The sequence below is a fragment of the Populus nigra genome, chromosome 13, assembly GCF_951802175.1.
Source record: "Populus nigra chromosome 13, ddPopNigr1.1, whole genome shotgun sequence".
NCBI classification, from domain to species: Eukaryota; Viridiplantae; Streptophyta; class Magnoliopsida; order Malpighiales; family Salicaceae; genus Populus; species Populus nigra.
The window spans coordinates 14488754-14512322 of NC_084864.1; the positions used below are offsets into that span (position 1 = coordinate 14488754).

Consider the following 23569-nt stretch of genomic DNA (forward strand, 5'->3'; position numbering starts at 1 on the left):
TTTTTATTCTAAAATATATTAAGATAATATTTTTTTATTTTTTAAAAATTATTTTTGAAATTAGTATATTAAAATAATTTAAAAGCATAAAAAATATATTAATTTAAAGTAAAAATAAAAATAATTTTTTTTTTTAAAAAATACGCAGTGCCAAACACTGTTTAAGCTCTTTCCCACACCTTTCTTCTGCTTTCATAATAATCATCAAGTTAAATAACATTATTTGCTGAGCTATAAAAAGATTATCAGTAGCATTTAATGCTTGTTACAAATATTGTGAAAGAGTGAATCAATGTCTTGCGTGCTGTTGTGGGCATTAGGCATCAGCAAGAAAGTATCGTGGGCTCCAAGGGAGTGGAGATATCTCTTTCACACATATTGGCATCAATGCTTACAACCCCTTCTCCCTGCATGTCGAGAGTAAAATTGTTGATACAGAATTATAAAACTCTTGTGCAGCTTTTGTATGTTTCATAGTGAAAGAAGTATATTACCTTTGCAATGTTCCTAAAGTATGTTGTTGAATAATTTCCATCAGGGAACAAAACTTCAATGAGATCTGCCAAAACCAATTGAGGTTGGGACACTGCTCCATCATTCCAGTCTTCATATTGATAATTCATCAAGGTGGGCAACAGATGGCTCAGATGGGGCAGTCAAAACACATATACAGTACAGGAAGAAGTAAAAATGTAGTACTAAATCTTACCAAGAGTGGTCAAGTTTTGGACTCTTTTATCATATCTCCACAAGCTTTGATTTGCTATAAAAGCAAAACAAGAATTGTCATCAACACCAATGTTTTGAAGGAAACTTGACTGATTGTAGCCGGCAGGGTCAAGAGTATATGTTTCATCAATCACTACATCCACAGTCTACAAGAAAATGAAGATTTGGAAAACTTGTTAGAGACAAATTAGAAAGACTTGATAAGTACTAGAAACCAGCAGAAAATATAATTTTTAGCAAGAAGAAGAACTTACACACAGAATTGCATGTAATTCTTCAGAGTCATCAGGATTTGAGGTGTTGTAAGTGATCTTATTGATAGAGTTGTCAATATTTTCTCCACCTGCATCCTCCACATACTGTTTTCAAATTTAATACATCTCATCCACATTAAAAAGCATGAAATGGTGAATTATTTTTGTGTTCTCTGTTACCTTCAACTTGCTTGTTTCCTTTGTAAAAGACCATATGCCCTGAAAAACAAGAGAAAACAATTTCATTAGGGTCAAGTCAATCATAACCGAAGAAACCTTGAAATAGTATTTGGTTATTGTCTTGAAAAAATAGAGATAAAGGGCGTGTCTTCTTGTACCTTCTTGTGTTTTGAAATGAAAACAAAGTACTCTAAAATTGATCAAGAAAGATTCATGTTTTCATCTCTCAAATCAAGTACGTTTTTGTTCCTTTTTATCCTGTCTTTTATATATAAAACAATTACCAAACACAACCTCCACAATTGACTCAAAAATACAAAAAGAAATGCATGTTCAGGTCTTGCGCTATACTAACACTATCATACTGCATCCAAGCTACAATGGGTTTAAAGGAACCATTTTTGCTTGCTGCAACCTTAGTCAGGCACAAGTAATTCTCTTTTATCTGCAGAGGGAAAAAAAATTTACTCATCAAATCAAATATAAAAGAAGCAATAATACTTTTCTCCCATCAATAAAATAATGGTGGTCTGCCATACTCACTGCATCATATACTTTGTTGGCTCTTGTCTCAAGGTTTACAAAAACTCCCAAGAACTTTATCCACTCTGCTCTCTGCCGTGTATAGTACAAGTATTAGATCAGCAGTTTCGATACAAACTTTGCCTTGATAAGCATTCAATACCGAAAAAATTTCCGCAGTAATTGAATTTGAGAATTATAATGTGTGAGTCTTTGGTTCAAAATTTGGAATGGCTTGAATGAAATTTACTTGTATAAATGAAACATTTCTCAGAAGAGGCATTATGCATTTATTACCTGGAGAGGGTAATCCTCTACTAAAGGAACAAAGTTGGCAAAATTGCATGCTTGTGGTTGGTCTGTTACACTGATAAAATGAGCACCAAATTCTGAGAATTGTTGAGGCTCACTCCTGTTCATCATCTCTATTTCTCCTGTTTCGTACAACTTTAATGCACATTCAGAAGCCATGGAATCTGATGTAATGCCCTTCATACTCCCTAGTAAGCCTAGCAGCTGTTGAAAGATTAAAAAAAAAATAGCAAAATAAAAAACACAAAATTATTGCCAATTTTCCGCTAGATTTTTGGCCGGACACTCAATAAAACAGTGCTTAATTATTATTTCGACAAAAAAAAAAAAAAAAAAATAATGAAGACAGAGATACATTTATTTTATATCTTTATCTCTATCCCTTCAATCAAACACGTTTATGTCTCCTGTCATGGACACCGACGAAACACAACTTGATATATATATATATATATATATATATATATATATATATATATATATCCAGCTCTTGTTATGGAACTCCTAATCAAGAACATGAGATAATTACAACTTACAGAAGCCAATGATCCTCACCTCCAAGAAGGACACTGTAAACCAGGAAAAAAGAAGTTGCATGAGAAGAGAAATGAGCTGAATATATAGCATAAAAAATGAAAAAAATATACCAAGTATATTTCTTCACTTTTCTTGCTGTTCTAGCTTTTGCTTTTAAATATATAACAGAATGTACCTGGAAAGGAGTAGGTATCAGCTGAATAATTTGACAAAGGGATGACAAATGATTCGATCCTTGGGGTGCAATATTTTGTTCTTGTTGCCATCCTTGAATTATTCTGTTAATTGCAATTGAAAGTAAGGGATTAGGGATTTGCATGAAACCATATCATCATCTACTATATTTTTTTTTATTATAGGCTAAAATATTCTTGTTTTTATTTTTTGATCAATAACAAGCTAAAAGCTTAATAAAATCAAATGACATGTAATTGTTTACGGGCAGAATTTAAAAGGTGTTTCGCAGTATGAATAAAATATTATTTGCTTAAAATTTAATTTAGTTTAATATTTTTGAATTGTTTTAATGTATTAATATTAAAAATAATTTTTTAAAAAATATTATTTTAATATATTTCTGAACTAAAAACATTTTAAAACTCAATTTCTATCACACTTTTAAACAAATTTTTATTATTAAAATGATTGTGTTTAATTAATATTATAAAACAAGAATATATATATATATAACCAAAATGTGTTTAGGAGGATGAACAAACACTGGGACATAAAAATAAATGGTCTTCAAGACATCTATAAAATGAATTTTTGTTTTTTTAAAACAAAAAGGGTATGGAACATGTCCTACTTATTTTATTTGTCTTCTTTTTTTTCTATACTAAAATAATAATCAAATGCTAGTTATATATTACTAAAAATGATTAAATGTGCTTTTTTCACTTGGAAAAAAAGGGTGGAGGAGCCATGTGACTCCAAAAATAAGAACATAAATATAGTTTTACTATAATTAAATTTTTAGGGCACATATTTTATTTTATTTTATTGCATGTTTTATTTCAGTGAGGCCTAGGGGGTCTTGTCCTTTTGGAGGGTTAGTTGCAGCAGCCTTTTAGTGGACCTGAAGAAAAAAAAAAGGCTTAATTTGAACCTAACTAGCTAATCTAGGGTTATATCTTATTAATTAGGTCCACACTAAAGTCCCTGTTTGGTATTCATACTAGCTAAATTAATTAATTAAATTAGCTACTAACCAATATTTTATTTTGCAATAACCAATCTGAAAGTACTATTTGATTAGGGTTTAATTAACCTACCTATGAATCACTCACCAGAAATGGGATAACTAGCTCATAATACTTGCTCTAAGAATTAGGATTGCTATTACCCCATTAATTAAACATCCTTTTGAATGTTTATAAACAGATTACCTGTGCTAATTCATAAATTAAGTATATTAATCTAATTTTTTTAAAAAAAATCATGTTATTTTGTGGAAAAAAAAAGAATTTCTCTTAAAAATCAATAATTTTTTAGGGTTAGACCCGGACAAGTTTAACAACCATGATCATGATCATATGAATATTCATATAACATTTTATTTTTCAAATGGATAAATCAATACTTACCAAGACATAACATTGCAATATCAAGAATATACCCCTTAAATTATCTAAGTTATACACAAGAATTTATGCCTTCCTGTAAATTTACAAGTTCTTAATCTTTCTTTCCCCTGCATATCCTACCTTACATAATTTGAAAAACTCAAAGAACATTTTACCAATATTTGAATCCTAAGAAGAACTTGTGGCAAGAGCTGCTTCAGCAATATATCTTACCAACAAAAGCAGCTTGGAATTTTACGTAGTTACTAATGGAGGAACAGAAAAAATATGATTACACGTTAATTATATATTTACCTGAATGAGAAGGTAGCTCTTGCCATCAACAACATTCTTGATGACTTTGAAGGTCTGTCCATAATATATATGGAAGTTCACAGCATCCTCTGTCTTTGATATGTTCCTTACACTGACTGTGGAGCTTGCTGCATTTGCACCTTGAAGATATCCACAAAGGAACAACGCAGAGATAATTTGGACCCTGAAAGAAGAAGAAGAAGACGAAGAAGAAGACAACATGATGTGATTGATCAGTGAAGAAGAAACAAAACCCTGTTTCTATCTACAACAGTTGAGCTCTAGCTCGTAGTATATTAGCTTTTAGAAAAATAATGTATTGTGGGCTATGTACCAGACCTAGGTGTCTGTGTCTGTGTGAGAGAGAAGTTTTGCAGCTTTTGGAATGGCACGGGGCTAATGGTTGTGGGGGAGACAGTAGAGTTGAACATAGGAGGTAAATTATTGGCTTGTGCGGTTGAGTGGATTTGCTACTTGCTAGCAGTGAATTATTAGTCCTTGGTTTTTGAATGAAGTTATAACTTAGTCCTTCATGTTTGAAAACCTATAAGCCAGTTCCTCGACTCTTGTTGACAGCCATCTTTTTTAAAACACGTGTTGAATTGTTTTTTCTATAAACTGTCACTATGTTGGTTTTTCCTCAAATGGTCTAAATTTACAAATGGTAGATACATTTTTTTTCATGTAATTATTATCTCGATTTCTCGGTTTCTGATCTAGTTAGAAACTTGAATTGAAAGGTGACCTAGTTTTTAATTTCAAAATACACTTGAAATTAATGATGTAGCTTCAAGATTTTTTTATTAAAAAAAATGCTAAAATAATATGATTTTAATATAATAAATTGATTTGGCATGAAACCTAGCTTTAATCAAGCTCTAAATCATCGAATTATTGGGTTGACTAATCAGATTGAGTCAAATTTTATAACTATATATACAGGGTTAATAAAAAACCAACATAAGGTTTAACAAGAGGACAATAGAAAGGAGTGAAGGGACCAGATTATATATTTTCAAACATGAAGGACTGAGTTATAGTAATGTTTAAAGCCTAGGGACAAAAGAATAGATTATTCTTTATTAATTAGATATACAAACAGTCGGTCACCCCGTGAACCCATTTCGCCTTATTTGGCTATTTGTCATCTTGTTTTCAAGCCTTCTGCTTTGTAACTTGTGGGCTCTTTCTATCTTGACATGATCCGTTCCCTTCCCATGTGCTGTCCACCACCACTTGCATCTCCGATCCCAAAAGAAAAGAAAAACACCATCTACGGTTCACCACCACTTAACACTCAAATTCAAAGCTTGTTGGGGTCTCTCATGGCATGTAAGATTGAATAATTGATGCTGAAATGAGCTAAGGTCACCATAGCTAGCTATGGTGCCATAAATGGGAAGGATCAAATAGATTAATTATAGTCGAAGGCCTCCAGCCCCGCATACAGGAATGTGACATTACTACTTGCTTTCTTAGTTTTTTCTATTCAAGACTTGGGTATAGATTGGTCGAGTAAATCTATTAAATATTGATAAGTTAATCCTGTTGTCTCGGACAAAAAAGTTAAGAAGCTGAAACAACTTTGTTTTTGATAATATTTTAAAATAATAATTGAAATTAACTCAATCTAATCTCATCCAAGCTTGATCAGATTAATTTTTTAAATATCGGTAGATTATCGGATAAATTTGCCGAGTTGGACCAAGTATAATAATATGAAAAACAGATGGCTATGGATATTAATACTTTAACATTTTTATGGTTCAATCCAACTGTATGCTCACAGGTTACATTTCTTTTCTTTTTGTATGTGTATAATTTATAAAAAAGAAAGCAAAATTCAGGGGAGGTGGAACTACCATGATCTCTCTTAAAAAAGGGTTATATTGTTAGAATATTATCTGGCTCCGTACACAGTTCGCTCCCACTCATTCACAAGCATGAACCTCTCCTCTCTTTTTTCTCTCTCTGACTTCTTGTGTCTTGTCAAGATGACTTTGTCATGTGCTTCATACACGGGACAGGTTAATTTATTGGTTTTGAATGCTCCATCGATGTGATCACCAAGGGCAGTGTAGAAGTGTTTCATTTATGTATCTTGATTTTCCATTGCACTGATCCAGCGACAAAGTTCTCATTTTCTTGAACAAATTAAACAATGAGATGAGTCTTTTTTTTCCTGTCAATTGAAGAAACAGTCTCTGCAGATTTAACATTTTTTTACTTTTAATTTCTTTTGTCCTTAATGTTTGATAGTCCTAAAGATTCCAGTCGCATAAGAAAGTGAAATGAGTGCATCCAAATTTCATATTACAGGCCAAATTTGACATAAAGAGGAATATTGCAGAAGTATAAGCTAAGAATTAGCTGCAACATTGTTTGCTGGTGCTTACAGTTTCAAGACAGAAAAAAATTGAAACAATAAAGAAAAAGAATAGATGTCATTTTATATCTCATGTTTTGAAAGTTTGAAAATATAGAGATTCATTCTTGAAAGACAAATTTATCTACGTTTTTGGAGCATTAACCAAAAGTAACTATAGAGATGACATACATAAGATCAAACTTGACAGAAAAGATTAGAAATTTTCCATTAATCTAAATTCAGTTACAATTGTTCAATCACTAGCTATAAGTTTAAGTATAGATTATAGAATACAAAGGTATATGTGTATATATTTATGTATTATATAGAATACATTAGACTCCACCATTAGAGAAGGCAAAATTTAATGCCTTACCCAAATCAACAACTGTTAGATGGTAAAATAAGATCAGGAATCAAGTCAAGGGGCCATGGAATGGTTTACCAATATGGTACAAAGAGCAAAAGAAATGGTTAGAAATAGCCCTAGCTTCTTCAGAAACACACCAAATTTACTCTCTCCACCACCTCTTATGGTAACCAGCAAATCTTTTTCCTTCTTATTGTCATCCCACTTGAGTAGTTTTCCTGCAGGCTTCATCATTGGCTTGATATTTTTGCTAGGGCAACAACCTTCATCTCCTACACGTCCACTTCCCATGAAGCCATCCATTAATTTCCCATTTTCCACATTTTCTCCTAGGTAGGAACAATGTATCAAGATAATGACAATCAAACAAACAACATTTCTAGCTAAGTTCCTCCAAGGATATTGAACTGATGATTTGCTTCCAACGAAGTTTTCCTTTGCAGTACTGATTGTTGTTTCTTTGCCATAACTTTTTGTACTGTCTGCTTTCTCTATGGAGAAGTTACTGGTCACCACCGCTGGATTCAGGTAGATCTTAACAGTCTCTGAAGGGACTAATTGGTGGAAAAATGTCTCAGTTGCTTGGCGAGTTGAAACGAAAAGACCATGATTAACTTTGATATCCTCCACAACCTCAAAGCTCGGTATTGAACTAGTCAAATCATCCACATTACTCTCATCTATGAAGGTATCATCATTAGGCTCATCATTGATGAATCCAAGTGAAAAATCCTCACTATCATTGAATCCCATGCAGTCATCAGCATGTTCATTTTCTCCTGCAAGTAAAGAAAGTTATAAAAAAAAAGATCAGTAAGATTATAAGGACAAAAACTAAAAATTAAGTAGAGCAATGATTGGATTAAGGGCATGGGAAAATTACCTTGGACTTCATGCTCTTCCCTACTTCTGAAACTTGAAATATTTTCTATTGGCACAATCTTGGTTTCCTCCATAAAACTCTGTCCAAGATGGAGAGAAGGACTGAGTCATATTTCTTTAGCTAGGAGTGAAAATGCTAAGCTAATTTTGTGCAAAGATAAAAAATTACATACCTTCTCCTGGTCATTGTTTGAAATTCCAACCCATCTCAAGTTTTCTACCATCCTCTCTGTCTTGAAAGTTTCATCTAGGTTACTAATCTCTATAGACCTGCTGCTTGTATTGGGGTCAATCCAATATTTTCCTGCACATCTAATAGAGTTCATCATCATGTCACTCAACATATTATGTTGAACATTCTTCCCATCCATGAAAGTGAAATCATGATCGGTAGTGGCGTAGTTTCCACCCCATGTGTCTTGGAAACTAGACTGATTTATCAATTCTTGGGATGCATGAGCTACTGAACGAATTTCTTGCAAAATATGATCAGTCTGATGGGTGCTTGTGCTTTCTGGCATGAAAGGTTGTTGCATCACTTTTATGTCCGCAAGTCCAACTTGAGGGAAATCCTCCACTTCCAATGGAGGCAATGTGAATCTATGTTGCAACCTTGCACATTCTAGTGCCATATTAACCTGCCAAAACCAATGAAATGCACGTAAACACAGCAAGATAAGAGAGAAAATTTTGATTTCTTTTAAACTACTCTAAAGGGAAAAAAGATTAAATCTTTGCAGCACATTTTAACATTTTTTCACCATGGTCCATCTGCCAATTTTGCTAGTTTATGTCTATGAAAATCACATTGAATAATTTCTTACCTTTGATGGTGGGTAAGGAATTGTTGAATGACTTGGAAACTGTGAAGGTGACATGCCAAATCCATCCATGGATGGTGCCCATTTTCCATTCCTTGATTCACTGATGTCAAGAGGGGATCCAATGGCACGATAGCTGGTTGAACAAGTATCTACATTTTTATGCATAGGATAATTTGAGCTCTCAAATTCTTCGGATCTTCCATGATCAGAATATAGCTCAACGCTAGAAGAATATTCACAAGGCATTCTGTATGAAGTAGACACATAATGCTCTCCAATCTTTGGGATGGTTGTCGTCTTTTTCGACACACGACAAAGCGCATATGCATCCTGCATAAGTTATAATAGGAGAAGTTCACCAATCAAATCATATTCCGATTTTCATTCCATTTAAATATAAAAAAATAAAAAAAAAATGAAGAGAAGGGTGATGAGGAGATGAGGTGCACCTGCAAGCCGGAATTAGTTTCGCATTCGCGTTCGTCCAGGCGATATTCGTGCATAACCCAACCTGTTCGAGCTCCATGGGGGGCTCTACCTCTGTAGTAAACTAGGGTTTTCTTCATGCCTACAGCACGCATTTGGGAGTTCACTTTTCTATCCTTACCTGTGGCCTTCCAGTACCCAGCTTTAGTAGCTCGATTAGTCCTTGATCCATTCGGATACTTGCGGTCTCGAGGACTAAAGAAGTACCACTCTAGATCTTTGCTAGGTAACAATGATTTTCCTACGATTTGTTTCAATACTCAAGTTAAATTCATCACATTTAGATGGAAATTATGTCAAGTGAACAATAATTACCGAAGGATTAAGCATGTTGAATATACTATTTAAACATGTTCTACTTACACACATGTTAAAACACATTTTCTTTTTATTGATATAAGCATCTAGATGCGATAATGGTAGAAAACTAGGAAATATTCCTTTAAAGTAATGCAAACAAAGCATTACATGCTTGGAAACTTAGAAATATCTCTTGCCAATGCATTATGTTCCTTTCTTCAAGAGCTTTTTGACTTGGAAATCTTTTGGTAAATTAAACAGCTTCCTGTTCACAATACGAACCCTAAAGATGGAGGGACCATATGGCTTATAGTCCCAAGTACACTTCCTTTTCCTACTAAAAATATATATTTGTTTCGTGTATATTTTATGTTAATAAAATACTTTTACCAATAAAGCATGATCAATGGATTTATAAACATACAAAAAGAAGAAGAAGCATCCCTAAAAAGTGTTTGAACTCATTCCCTGTCTCTTCCTTTGGAAAAGGTATTTGGGCTAGCTTCTTGCACTCACTATATCTTTTCCTTGCATGAAAAAATCAGTATGTTTTGATGGATGAAAGATCAACAACCTTGATTCTCATACTATCCAAATTACTGGGTTTTTTTTTCCGACATGGAATTAGGTAAGTTCAAGAAAGCCTGAAAATTAAACTAGGATGTTTTCATAATGGTCTGCCCTAGTAGCAATCAAAGACAATAAAGAGTTACAACAGTACTCATATATATGTGCCAAGGTTACCATACAAAGAAAGAGATAAAAAAAAACTACTGTTTATATATTTTCTTTTCTCTCAATATTCTTTACCCTTCTGTTCACTCAATCTTTATTTGGTTCATGTAATTAATGGATCATTCTTTGAAACTCTCAAATTCATGAAGAAGCAACCTAGCTAATGAGGGAGCTAGGGTTTTTTTTTGTATGTGTGTGTTTTTGAGGACTCAAATTATATGGAAGTGTGATGCAAGAAAACGAGTGATGAGATGGAGAGGGGAGGATATAATACCTGGTAAATCCCATGGCTCACACTTGTAGAGATCAACTTCAGGGATGATCTCTAATTCAATCTTGTGTCCATTGATCTTTCTTTTGAGGTAGTAAGCAACAAGTTCTTCGTCGGTAGGGTGGAAACGAAAACCGGGAGGCAAAACAGGAGCCATCTCTCTTTGATTTCCTTTAAAACTTCTTCTGACCTTGATTAAGAAATATCTATATGGATGTGAAAAATACTACTAGTCTCCTTCTCAAAAAATGAGACCAGCCCTTGTTGGAAATATAATCAACAACTGTACAGCAAGTCTCTGCACGCAAGCAATCAAATGTAAGACACAGAGTTAGTCTTGATATCTACTCTTAAGTAAACAATTGAACATGCAATGGAAGAAAAATCGAGGATCGTTAATTTAGATGTCATGATCATGTACTCTAAAGTATTGTGCATGATCAAGACACACATGGGAGGCAGGGTGATGTGACCTTAACTAGGCAGAAGAAGACCTAATTAAAGGCAAGCAAGAGAAGATGGCTAGCTATCTAGCTAGAGAGCTAATTAAGATCACCACAAGCTGGAGGGAGAGCGAAAATGAGGGAGCTGGATGGGGTTTTGATATAAGAACAAAAAGAGGAGAAGAAAAAGCAAAAGGAGGTGCTGTTTTGTCACACCAAACCCTTTTCAATTGTTTTTTCCTATCAAATGATTCTTGTTATCTTTCAATTCAAGCTAATTCTACTCTCTCAATCTCTCCAATTATCCCATGCTTCGTCCCTGTCCTTTCTTGGAATCTCAACTCCACATGACAGTATACCTATAGTTTGATGCATTGCCACCCGTTTCATGTTGGATTAAGTATCTACTGTTATACCTTAACGAAAAACTGTCCCAATCGAATTTCGGCTACATTTCGTAACTGAAAATGTTGTCTGGGGTTTCACATGCTTATTAATTTCCTTGTTAGGTCCTCGTAAAATGCCATGCTGTATTACCTCTTTAAACTTCTTCATGATCCAATGTGCTTCGTAAATTGTTAGAATCAATTCTTGTCGCCCAAAAGTTGTGTTAAAGTTTGTGATGTAATCTCCCTTGTGAAAAGGGACATGCATGGTGGGGTTTCTCCTCTTTCTGTCTTTCTCCATTCAGATTGTTGTACAAGATCAAACCCACAACACAAATAAACGAAGAAGATATTACTCTTTCAATGGAGATTTAAGACACTGATCTTGACGAGGTGGATTCATATATAAGTAGACATGCAACTTGTTCATCCACGTTCCCTTTTCGGACCAACTCTGATCTGTAAGGAAGGAAGAGTATTAATTAATTTGTGGCAAACTTACATTTACTTGTAATTAAATCGATTGGTATTTATTTTTAAAAGACTAGCAACCAATTAAACCAATGCTCTAGCAAATAAATTAGGCTATTGTTAATTTATAGAGTGGATTTTGATTAATATCTCGAGATAATAATAAAAAAAGAAGACACATGTTCTATATTTCTTGCTTTAAAGATATAAAAATTATTTTAAAGTTATTTGATAAACATTTATTTTCTATCTCTTCAATCAAACATGTTTTTTATTTTTACTGTTTTTTTTTTTAAAAAAATAATAATATGAAACACTACCTAGAAAACCTTTGAAAGAGAAAGATTACGGGCCAAGTAGCATCTAAAACATCTCTTTGTTAAAAGTTTTCAATGAATTATCAACTGAATATTTATCTATTGAAAAAGGTTTCAATAACTTACAAGCCAAAGCTTGGTATTGGTAACTGGTTTCAATAATTTACCTACAGCAACTAGCTATCTCCTCTCTTTCTTTTCTATCTCTTCATCCTCTTTCTGATCTTCTCCACTGCGAAATTAACACCCAACACAAAATCCTTGCTTCCATTACCGCTGCGTGATGCGAGTGAGCTTAAAAATACTCCCGAGTTAAATACACTTTTATGTTTGTTTTTTTTTGTTATTCGAGGTGTATCTCTATATATGTAAGATGTGTTTTTATTTTATTTTTACTGTGAGTGTTTTTAAAAAATGGGAGATGGCTTCAATCTGCTGGTCTCCTGCACCTTCAAAATTAATAACACATCTTACAAGTAATTATTCGTTCGAGAGACCCTCTTGAATATAATACCACTTTCACAGTACGTGTTTAATTTCATGGATATATATATAGGGTAGGGTTTAAATTCATAATTTTAATTGATTCAACTTCTAATATTTTATAAATTATCAACATGACTTATTCCAAAAAAAAATTTGTATTCAAGTGGGTTAATGGAATAAAATTCTTATGGGTATTATACATATATGAAAGAAAAAATAAAATTAATTCCTAAAATCACAGCAAACTTCTTTACTTTCTTATTAATATTTTTAGCTAGCTACCGAAGAAAATGCTATTTATATAAAGAACTTTCTAGTGCTATTTTTAATAAGTTATATGAGTTAAGTTAGGTTAAATGAATTTTAAATATTTTAATCTACACGCACAACTTAACTTGTGATATTAATTTATTAATTTTTTTTTACTCATCATCATTTATAATATGTATATTAACTAGTTTTAATAAGTTGGGTTAGGTTGAATAATATAAATTTTATTGATACTCTGATTTTTTTTTAACAACCCTACATTCTACATTAGATAATGCATTATGTTTAATTAGAGTACACGCATCAATCAAATTGAAAAATCACAACAATGACTATATATCAATAAATAGCATTTATTTAAGAAAAAAAATAATTAATCAAGTAGATTGAAATGATTTAATCATAATAAATGAAAAGGCCTATAATTAGACCGAGCATGCTATCTACTCCTACTATCTTTATTTTAAGATTGTGTTCGATTGATATCTTATAACTAAAGAGATATATTAAAAAAGTTGAAATATGTTTGGTTAAAAATATAAAAATAAATTTATTTTTGAAACAGTTTTAAAATAAATTTTTATCATTTTAAAGTAAAAATATTATCAAAATATATTCTTTCTATCTTTTAATTATCTTCATCTTTTTTTTATCTCAAAATAATAAATAAGCACAACTTAAATATGTAATTTTTTAAAAAATTTTGTTTTCAGTGTGATTAACATGGTTAAAGGTGCTACTAGGGATCAATTAAATTGATCAACAAAGAGATACAAATTTTAACAAAAGATTTTTCTTGAATCTCCTTTTTTTTTTGTTTGAAAGACGTAATAAATTAAACAAGTGGATCCCATTTAAAATATTATTCAATGAATGAGATTTCTGAAGAATTAGCTTGAGGATCGAAGCTGGAATTACTTTACCACCTGCAGGCCATTCCCTAGCTGCCAAGCTTGAAGAAAATTTGGACTGGTCCCACATGATCGATAGGCTGGGGTCCAGAAGGGGTCATGTGGGGCCAGCCTTTGCCACGTGAAGAAAAGTATCCACGTGGCAAAATGGGATCACTTGTAGCCTGCTTGATTCTTTTTTGCAAGTGTTGACGAATGATTCTCCTCTCCCATGCATGCTTTTCCTTCACACCAATCATTCTTTTGGTTCTTTTCCTCCTTTCTGGGCTTTAATTATTTATGCTTTCCTCTTCTTCCTTGTCCTTTTCATTTACGTGTTTCTTCTTCAAAAATAAGTTTTTTTTTTATTAATTTTTTTTATAAAGAGAAAAGAAAATTAAAAGAAAAATTAATAACAGAAGGATTTAGTTTTTTTTCCTTAATTTGTATTTCATTAATTTTTTTTATAAAGAAAAAGAAAATTAAAAGAAAAATTAATAACAGAAGGATTTAGTTTTTTTTTCCTTAATTTAGCATTAGAAAATACAAATTAAGGAAAGACGACCCAAGAGTCACTAAATCATCTAATAAATTTAAAAAAAAAAAACAATTAAATCAACACAATCAATCAGCCTACAGAAATATATGTTCAGTCAAGCTCTTAAAAAAGGAGTCAATATCGGGTAGCTCTTCCATCAAAGCTGAGTAAAGAAAGAGGAAAAGAGACGGAGAGAAAAAGAACATGCATGAGTCCAAATATCTCAAGACTTGATGAATTTATTACCTGATTATTTTTTATTCTTTTCTTCCATAGAAGCTGGTTATAGTTATTATAATAAATTGAATTTTGAAATATTTTTAATTGAACAATCATTGGGTGGCAAGAAATGTTGGATTCGTCTATGAAAAAAACGAATAATTAATTTCTATTGCTAAAGAAGAAATGGTCCATAAATAATTAATTTCTTTTATAATTAATTCAATTTAAAAAAATAAAATGAATTCTGTAATAAATTACCATTGCCGAAAGGAAACATCACCATGTTCTCTCTTTCGGTCTCTCGTTCTCTCTCACTTCACATGAATCAAGAGCCGGAAAGTGGAAAAGAAAAAATAAATTATTTAATATATTATATGTGTTTATTTCTCAAGTGGGAAAGCAATCTCTTGTTTCTTGGACCAATCTCCTAAAGAAGAAAAAAGAAAAAAAAGGAATAACATTTTTATTAGACTAAAATTCTTATTTATTCAAACATTCAAATCTTTTCGGTTGAATTAAATTTTTGGTAGGCCATATTAGGTAAACTTTGGTCTTGTTTATTTAGACATTCTAATCATTAATTTAGCTCGATAAATCTTTCTAATGAATTGTATTAAATTAAGATTTAGAAAAAAAGATCTTATAAGTATTTTGTATAATTAATATGAAATTGTTTGCATTCTCTTTCGAACGATTTTAAAAAAAGAAATTGTTAAATTTCCCGAAATGTTGGTTACAAGATTTGATTTTAAGAATTATAAGAAAAAATTAAGCATTCCTCTTTATACCACCCTCAACATTAATGAACAGTGAACTTTAGCATTATCAGTAAAGTTAACTCGTGTTTTGTTACGGGTTTGATAATTTTTTTCATCAAAAAAATTAAATATTTAGATTTTTTCAATGTGTTCTTGGATATAAAAAGATTATAATCACAAATTAAAATACTTATTCATGTATCTAATTAAATAAATTAATATTTAATTAAAAGACAACTAGATTAAGATAAAAATTCACTTTAAAAATGCATGTTTCTTACCCTTTTATCTTTGTTTTTTGAGTTCTGAAACACTAAGAAAATGCAACCTAAAGATCAAGCTTGTACCAACATCCCTATAGAAATGTGAGAGAAGCTTTTTATTGACGACTGTACAGAGGATGGCTTAGACAAGAGAGTGCTTAGAGACTATATGGAGCTTTAACTACATGAAAATTTCCACCTCTTGTGCAAAAACTTCATCTTGCAAAATAACTTGACAACATACCCAATCTGGGATCTGTACAGAGCTCACAGAGAAGGATCCTTGGCGAAATCTTACAAGTTCTGCCCTTTTCATTGTGAGGACCAATATAGAGTAAACATATAATAAAGAGTAAGCAAAGATTAGCTCTTTGTCAGATTTTGGTTTGATTTATTGTATCCTTCAATGCCGTATTTCTGGTATACAATAGCTTGATTCTCCTCCCACCATCGTTCTGCTTCTTTCTCTGCAAAACGTTTACGGCTGCAAAACACGATCAAGCATAAATGATTAGTAAGAAATCTTGCATCTGATCAATGGTGATGTTGTTAATGATGAAGTTGATAGAAAAATCACCTAAACCTGACTCGCTTCAGACCCTTCAGTCCACTCGGCAAAATTGTAAATGTTATATATACACCAGGTTCATATTGTTCGACCCATTCATGCTTAGACGCTTTAGTTCCATTTCGTCGAGGATCAGTCGTCGTGTCATGTAAATCTTCCTCTGGTCTGCTATCTTCATGGCACAACTCTCTTCCATCCATGGACTTTAACGTATTGGAAAACACAATAGGAGAGTTAGATAAGCTGTCTATCTTGCTGTCTTTTGGAAATCTAACTTCGAGAGGCAAATGAGTTGATGGAAACACGGCAAATCCACCAGAAAGTGTAGGGGTATCAGTATAGTCAGGTCTAGTCTGAGGCTGATACGAATCCACTCCATCTTTTGCTTCTTTCCTAACTGAGACTTTATCTGACATTGCATGAAGCTGCACCAATAATTATCATTCATTTGTTTAGTTTAACACTTAAAAGGGACCAGCCAAACTTAAAGAGAATTACCCTTAATGCCAAAGCTTTTATTATCTCATTTGCTGCTTTACGCTTAGCTGCTTCCTCCCTGGCCAGTAACCAAGTTTTCTCTATAGTTAGTTGACATTCTTCAATCTTCTGGCTTCCAGTTTGACATTGCATCTCGAGGCTCCTAGCCTATTAAAAACAAAAGAGCTCTGAAGAGATGAACATGGTATATTCAAGCCAAAAGCATTTTACAGAATCAGCTCAAGTTATATATGGAATTCTGCTAAAACAATGCTGCTTCTGGTTTGCTCATGACAGAAAACAAAACGATTCAATTGTAATTGCTTCTCCCCTAACCTCTTCTCTCTCAAAATCCATAGAGAAGCCCCAAAAAATCGTTTTTACTGTAAGTAGGAACAAATGCTTAAGCATTTGATGAGTCCCACGTCACAGGTATGGTACTGAAGTAGAGGCAATTTTGACAGCGTTTTAATTCTTAATAAGATCGATGCTATGGAAGTTCGCATATAGAAATGACCGTACAGAAAAGTCTTTTGCTTCACCAATAAAATCAGTTTAGCCATCATGACATTGAGAACAAAAGCAGCATAGCACTCTCGAGTACGAAGGAAAGCTCCTAACATAATTCATATATACATCGAATATTGATACACACCACAGGTAATGCTTACATGAAAAAGTGATAAGAAACTCAAGGCATTTGCTAACTGAAACAAAAACAGTCAGCAAGGAAAGAAGAATTGGAGTAATGCTGATGGCAAAGGCTAACATTTTTGCTTAACAGTTCAATCACATCCAATGATGTGTAGACCAGTTGAAGCGCAAGTGCTTCCATGCATGTGTGTGATGAAGAAAGTTAGTGTGGCCTAATGAAAGGCAAAAAAACATCATCAAGATAAGCAATTAAATTTTAAAGCTAAAATGCAGTCATTACCTGTGCTCTTAGCCTCTTAACTTCTTCAATTAGCATCTTTTTTGAATCACTCAATTCTTCTTCTAGATTCAAGGAACTGGAAATGGAAGATTTTGATTCCAGAGGAAGTTCAGAATTCTTTATGTAGCATGATTCAAATATAGCAGGACATGACACTTGTCCCCATGGTGGCAATCCAGCTGAAATAGAAAAGGCAGTTTCTAAATGTTGCTGCTTTTCCCCTTGGTTTCTCGGGGTGTTCCTTTCACCAGGTCGGATTTCCAGAGATGGCTGGCTCATTAACTGTAAGCGATGCCCTGGAGGGGTTGCTCTGCCCCTTTCTTCCTTTTCATCTGATAAGGCCTTCTTCTGTTGGGACAGCAGCTTCTTGGAACCAAGATTTTCTAGTTTTGACACTCCACCTGGATGTGTGATATTCTGCATACTGTAAAAACATGAATCACAGACTCTAGAAGGCTTGCTTTTGTTAGGTGCCAAAGATGCATTCATGACCTTCTTGCTACTACATGCTCGGCAGAACAGAAGACCACAATTATAACAGTTATGCTTCTTCCTTGTGAAACCAAAGGGCATTCTACAGCCCTTACAGGCTGATTGATCACTAACAGAGATAGATTTGTGCAAGCAGATTGCGGCAGTTAAATTTGACCCACAAGCTATGCTTTGAACCTGCATATCTCTCAGAGCCTCAACCAAAGTTGGAAAGTTTCTATCTTCTACATTGCCTAATCCTAATTGTCCATTTGTCCCCTTCCCCCATGTATATAAACTTCCACTCGATGTCAATGCAGCAACATGGTATGACCCTGATGATATCTCCTTAACAAACTCCTCTTTAAGCTTTCCTTCAACAATTGCAATCGATTTATCCTTGGCCTGTGGATTCCCCAACTGTCCATGCACTGAGCTTCCCATTGTATAGACCTTCCCTGTATTGGTAAGTGCAACGGTCAGCATTCTTCCACAAGAAACTTGAGCAAAATCAAGTTCCACAAGCTGCGCGACACATGTTGGTAGAAGCTTTTTCTCGAGGTCAGCATGCCCCAGCCTCCCTTTATCACCATCTCCCCACGTAAATAATTTCCCACCAACACCATTAAACTTGAACCGGTCAACAATGATGTCCACAATAGCAGCAGTGTGCCATGATCCACATGCAACGGATTTTACCAACAAACCTTTAAGAGATTCAACTTCTTTGGGTTGAGAAACACTTAGAAGATTCCCATGACCAAGAACCCCAAAAGATCCATCCCCATATGTAAATAACTGCCCTGATGAGGACACAATCGCTGTATGCCAGTCCCCACAAGCAACATTCAGTATACAGACACCAGTCAAAGGACCTGAAATTCGACGTGGTAACCACTGGCTTCTACTTCTCTCCTCGCACCCCAAATTTGCACCATATTTATTCTCACCCCATGCATACAGTTCACCAGAATCTGTCAAAGCACAAGTTTGATATTCACCACAAGCAACAGATTTCACATGGACACCATCTAAGGATTCAACCATTTTTGGAGAGCTCACATCCATGTCAACTTTATGCCCAAGCTTCCCGCGACTTCCTTCACCCCAGCAGAAAACTTCCCCTCGTTTGGTGATTAAGGCAGCATGTTTCCTTCCTAAAGATATATTTGTTACGTCTAACATCACGGTGGATTCCAACAATTTTGGCAATAAAGCATCCACTTGCTTTGTATTGTGGTAACCAAACTGGTTGTCCACACACCCTATATTTCCTACTTCTACTCCTTCTCCCCATATTAGAACATCCTTTAGGATGTCTTTTTTCTCTGTTCGTGGAGATCCATGATTCAAACCAGTAAGTCCATGACATGTATTCTTTTGGAACTCTGAGAAAGCAGTGTCAGATCCATTCTTCTTGAGACTTTGTGGTTCAACATTTGGTATGTACGAAACTAACAAATCCTCCACATTTTGCATCTGGGGAAGACTTGATCCTGAGAAAAAAAGGCTATCAGAAGAAAGAGACAATCCATCGGAAATACCCCTATCTGAAAGTGACTGCGTAGGACTTCCGCTTAAGCTACGCACCTGCAATATTTTTTACATAAAACACGAGCAAAAATGAAACTTATCAGTAAAGACTGTAATATCTTCATATTTTCAGTTGCAATTGTAACGAGGAGGAAAATGAGAGTATGAAACTTCTCCAAAGAAAGAGCAGTATTTAGCCTTCATAATAGGATAAACCAAATCAATTTTCAGCACCATATAATTAGCATCATAATTAGGTTTTTATATCATGATAAATTTGGAGTTTGGAAACTGCAGGGGACACAAGAACAGGTTAACACACAATAAGCAAAGTAATTACCACCAACAGACAAAAGTAATCAAATACTTCAGAGAATTACTAGTCTATGTTCAAATCTCAATTGTTTCACATTGAGAGTTTTGTTTTCATTAATTACCCCAAAACAACAGCATAGGCCACTGCAACTTTCTTACATTTCAGAACAGAAGCTCAGTTGATTAGGCAATTTAACATCGTCAATATCCTCTGAGCACTAGTGACATTTTCATGAAACCAACATTTTGGAAGATATAAAAGCTCTTTTATTTGTGTAAGAAACCACAAGAAAAAGGGATGTTAAAACCTGTGACAATTCAGTGTCATCCTCCAGAATTCCTAGATTGTGCTTTCTTCTGATAAACCCAGCTGGGCTATTTACACAACTTTGTGCTCCTCTGTGGTTCTTCAGGACACAAATAGGCCTAGAACGGTGACACCTGGATATCACTGCCCTTAAGCCTATAAACCAAGAATCAGCCTGCGCTTTGTCCTTACATATCTATGTGAAAAATAATGGATAAAAACAATTAATGAACCCATGAATCTTAACCAGAAGTGATCTGTTCATAACAAAACTCAAACTCAGGAGTTACCAGATCAAGCGAGCATGCGCGATCACCATTTGTATAGATAAGTGAAAATGATTGATTCTCCTTATCTGGTTGAAGCTGCCTCTGAAAATAGAAATGTGAGAAGTGAAATCACCATCCATAGAAACAGTAAAAGGGCATCAACTTCAACTAGATACAGATAAAGGGATACAGCTTGATATCAGAGAGCATCCTTGGATACGTACAGTCCTCTGCCCAGTAACAATCTTTACAACTAAGCTTAATCTCAATTGTTTCTCCTCCTGTCCAGAATACCAAATCAAATACTTCTCGTCCTGAAACGCAAAATCAAAACAATTCTTTCGATCATTTTATCATAAAACCAGAGCAGAAACAGCAATGCACCTCAACATGTAACGAAATAATAATCGAATATTGGTGATTCTAACGCTAGGAAGGAGGAATATTTGTTTGATCAAGTAGAGAGATCCAGTGAACCAAAATTATTCATTAAAAATAACAAATTACGCTGGATTTATGCATCCATACAGCTGATCAAATTCTCCCACTAATTGCCAACTTTATTCCACATAAAACTTACATACCGTGGAAAGCCTGAACGGACAGAATTTGAGCTTCCCTCTTCTTCCACACTTCAGGAGATGTGCACCCTTCTTCATAACCAGGATTGCCTGCACGTCATTGCATAGAATCATTAACGATCTTGAATCCCAATAAAAAATGAAAAAAGAAAAGAAAAGAAAAGAAAGAAAGAAAGAAAGGAAAGTTACAAAAAAAATAAAGGAAAAGGATGAAACCAACCACTACAGTCCGAGTCAGTGTCTATCAAATTCATAATTACACGGTTCAATAATGTATCGGAAATCTTTTAAAAAATTATTTTGGTATCACCCTTTTTGCATAATTTGGTGAATTCAAAGAAATATATGATTCTAAATTCTAAATCTTGCACTGATAAAGAGCGAAATTAAAACAAATATTGAAACTTTATAGCGAGGTGATTGATTATAAGCTATCACCTACTCCACATTAAAAAAAAAATCAAGAATTGAGTGGAAAAAAGAAAATGAGGGTGAATAATCAAAATCCATTGAGAGCCTTAAGGCCAAACACTGCAGAAACTGCAAAAATATTTGTATCTAAACAATGTGTCTGCTTAAAATTTTACAGTGACTAACACAAAGAAAGAGGAGGAGAAGAAAAAATGAAATGAATGCCAAATAGGCAAAAATTAGTCTCCTTTCCATCTATAACAGAAGAATTACACATAAATAGCCTCCTTTATGATACCCCATTCAGGAAATCACCATAGAATGTAACAGAAAATACATGAAACATAAAATCAAGAAAATGTAACCAAACCAAACAAAACCTAGAAAGATAGATAGAGAAGAGAGAGACCTGCTCAACAGTTCTGTCAAAAGGGACAGTAGTTAAGGATTCTTCCCCCATTTTCAGGCAGAGAATTTCATGCACTAGTAAACCACAGAAACACACGGAGAGAATGAATAATAATCAAGAAAGAGACAGGAGAAGCAGAGTGAGAGACAAGAGCAAGAAGTAGCAGATACTACAGGGTGAACAAGAAGAAGAATGTCCCTATAACACTAGCTGGCTGGCCTGCACTCACAGACACCACAGTCAGCAACTTAAACTACTATAAAAAGAAAGAAGGGAAGGAGGAATGCTTCTCTCTGTGTGTGTAAGAAAATGTAAGAAGAGAGACATATACAAAGAGATAATGCTACAAGGATGTTCTTGTTCTGTAGCAGAAAATAATAATAAAAATAATAATAATAGTGTAGTTTGCTTTGCTTTGTTACAGTGTCTGTCAATCAGTTGTTTCTTTCTTCCATTACTGTTTTTGTTCACTTTGTAAGTCGTGCAGAGAGACAGAAACAGAGACACAGAGAGAGAGAGAGAGAGAGATGGGGTCTTAATATCTTAATATATATGCTAATTGCACGTGTACACCGTAACCCTTGCACTTTCTATTTTCTTTCTTCCCTTGTTGCTCTTTTTGCTTTGTAAATTCTTAATTATTTTTATTTGTCTTTTAATTAAATCCTAAATTCGAAGTAATGATGGAGTATGCTCTGTCTTTGATCGGTATCTTACTATATAAAAAACAAATAGCTACGAAAATGATATAACCGTGTTTAATTAGAGTAATATAAATATAAATTAAATTTATTTTTTAAAAACAAAAGATACATTGAACATTTCATGTCCTCTTTAGGACTAGGAGTCTGCAAACCAAGCGGTGAAAAGAAAGGAAAAGGAAAAAAAGAAGACGAAGAACAATTCTTTATCTACTTTTTATGGAAATTGCATTGGTTTTGGTCAAATTTCGATTTAACATGAAATTATGTTCTGGTTAATTGCCATTCAATGTAGCGTTTAAAGAGGTAAAATCTTTATTATTCCCATCATTTCCATCATAATTAATGAAAGCGTTGAGAATATACACATGAAGTCCCCAGCTAGCACAGTGTCACATGGAGACTGGAGAGATAGGCACCAAAATTTGCTGGAGAAAGGCTGTGTGCAAGGCAGGCAGGCAGCCATTGTTGCTGAGGGTAGAGAGACAGACAGCCCAAGTAGAGAGAAACCAGGGATTTGCTTGTGATGTCAACGTATTCACTACGGGATCTCTGAAGAAAAACAACTGTGTACTCTTCCTGTTTTCCCCTTCCCTGACTTTCAAAGTTTGTTGTACAAAGAAAAGTCAGCTATTCTCTGGGCACTCTGACGCCTGTGTTGTAACTTCAATGTACGTAGGACCATCTACTGCTGCTTTACTCTTTGTGCTCTTCTTGATCCAATTCAATGTTTACTAAGAAATTGGTCCCCAAAATCTCACTGAATGAGCTACGAACAAGTGCTTTCAGCACACAAGAGTGTTCATTTTAAGGTTCTTCTAGTATTGATACTATCAAATATTGGTCGGGTTAATTTAATGCTGTATCTTTTCACTATATTTGTATTATTCAGAAAATTA

The 23569-nt window shown here is 33.9% G+C and overlaps 3 protein-coding genes across 6 annotated transcripts; all 3 read right to left on the minus strand.

Annotated features, from left to right (window-relative positions):
- Nucleotides 1–160: 160 nt before the first annotated feature.
- LOC133671309 (uncharacterized) lies at nt 161–4828 on the minus strand. 2 transcript variants are annotated; one of them, XM_062092027.1, is made up of 12 exons: nt 4749–4827; nt 4415–4598; nt 2710–2812; nt 2553–2566; nt 1983–2201; nt 1707–1778; nt 1519–1608; nt 1164–1202; nt 984–1088; nt 710–875; nt 495–604; nt 161–407 (listed from the first exon to the last, which is right to left on the minus strand). In XM_062092027.1, the coding sequence occupies exons 3-12, from the start codon at nt 2798–2800 to the stop codon at nt 324–326; spliced, it is 990 nt and encodes a 329-aa protein (XP_061948011.1). In that variant the 5' UTR covers nt 2801–2812; nt 4415–4598; nt 4749–4827; the 3' UTR covers nt 161–323. The 2 variants fall into 2 exon arrangements, with proteins under 2 accessions (XP_061948011.1, XP_061948010.1); XM_062092026.1 differs by having other exon boundaries at nt 4415–4828.
- A 2155-nt stretch (nt 4829–6983) lies between these two features.
- On the minus strand, nt 6984–11265 carry LOC133671022 (NAC domain-containing protein 86-like). Of its 2 annotated transcripts, none has more exons than XM_062091638.1 (7): nt 11124–11265; nt 10654–10948; nt 9308–9585; nt 8859–9188; nt 8208–8672; nt 8036–8114; nt 6984–7931 (listed from the first exon to the last, which is right to left on the minus strand). In XM_062091638.1, exons 2-7 carry the CDS (start codon nt 10805–10807, stop codon nt 7204–7206), a joined length of 2034 nt encoding a protein of 677 aa, XP_061947622.1. In that variant the 5' UTR covers nt 10808–10948; nt 11124–11265; the 3' UTR covers nt 6984–7203. The 2 variants fall into 2 exon arrangements, with proteins under 2 accessions (XP_061947622.1, XP_061947623.1); XM_062091639.1 differs by having other exon boundaries at nt 11130–11251.
- A 4522-nt stretch (nt 11266–15787) lies between these two features.
- Nucleotides 15788–22460, minus strand: LOC133670528 (PH, RCC1 and FYVE domains-containing protein 1-like). 2 transcript variants are annotated; one of them, XM_062091036.1, is made up of 9 exons: nt 21970–22460; nt 21153–21239; nt 20793–20882; nt 20590–20670; nt 20301–20495; nt 17674–19734; nt 16761–16907; nt 16272–16687; nt 15788–16178 (listed from the first exon to the last, which is right to left on the minus strand). In XM_062091036.1, the coding sequence occupies exons 1-9, from the start codon at nt 22018–22020 to the stop codon at nt 16058–16060; spliced, it is 3249 nt and encodes a 1082-aa protein (XP_061947020.1). In that variant the 5' UTR covers nt 22021–22460; the 3' UTR covers nt 15788–16057. The 2 variants fall into 2 exon arrangements, with proteins under 2 accessions (XP_061947020.1, XP_061947021.1); XM_062091037.1 differs by lacking the exons at nt 20590–20670; nt 20793–20882; nt 21153–21239; nt 21970–22460 and having other exon boundaries at nt 17674–19640; nt 20301–20432.
- Nucleotides 22461–23569: the final 1109 nt, after the last annotated feature.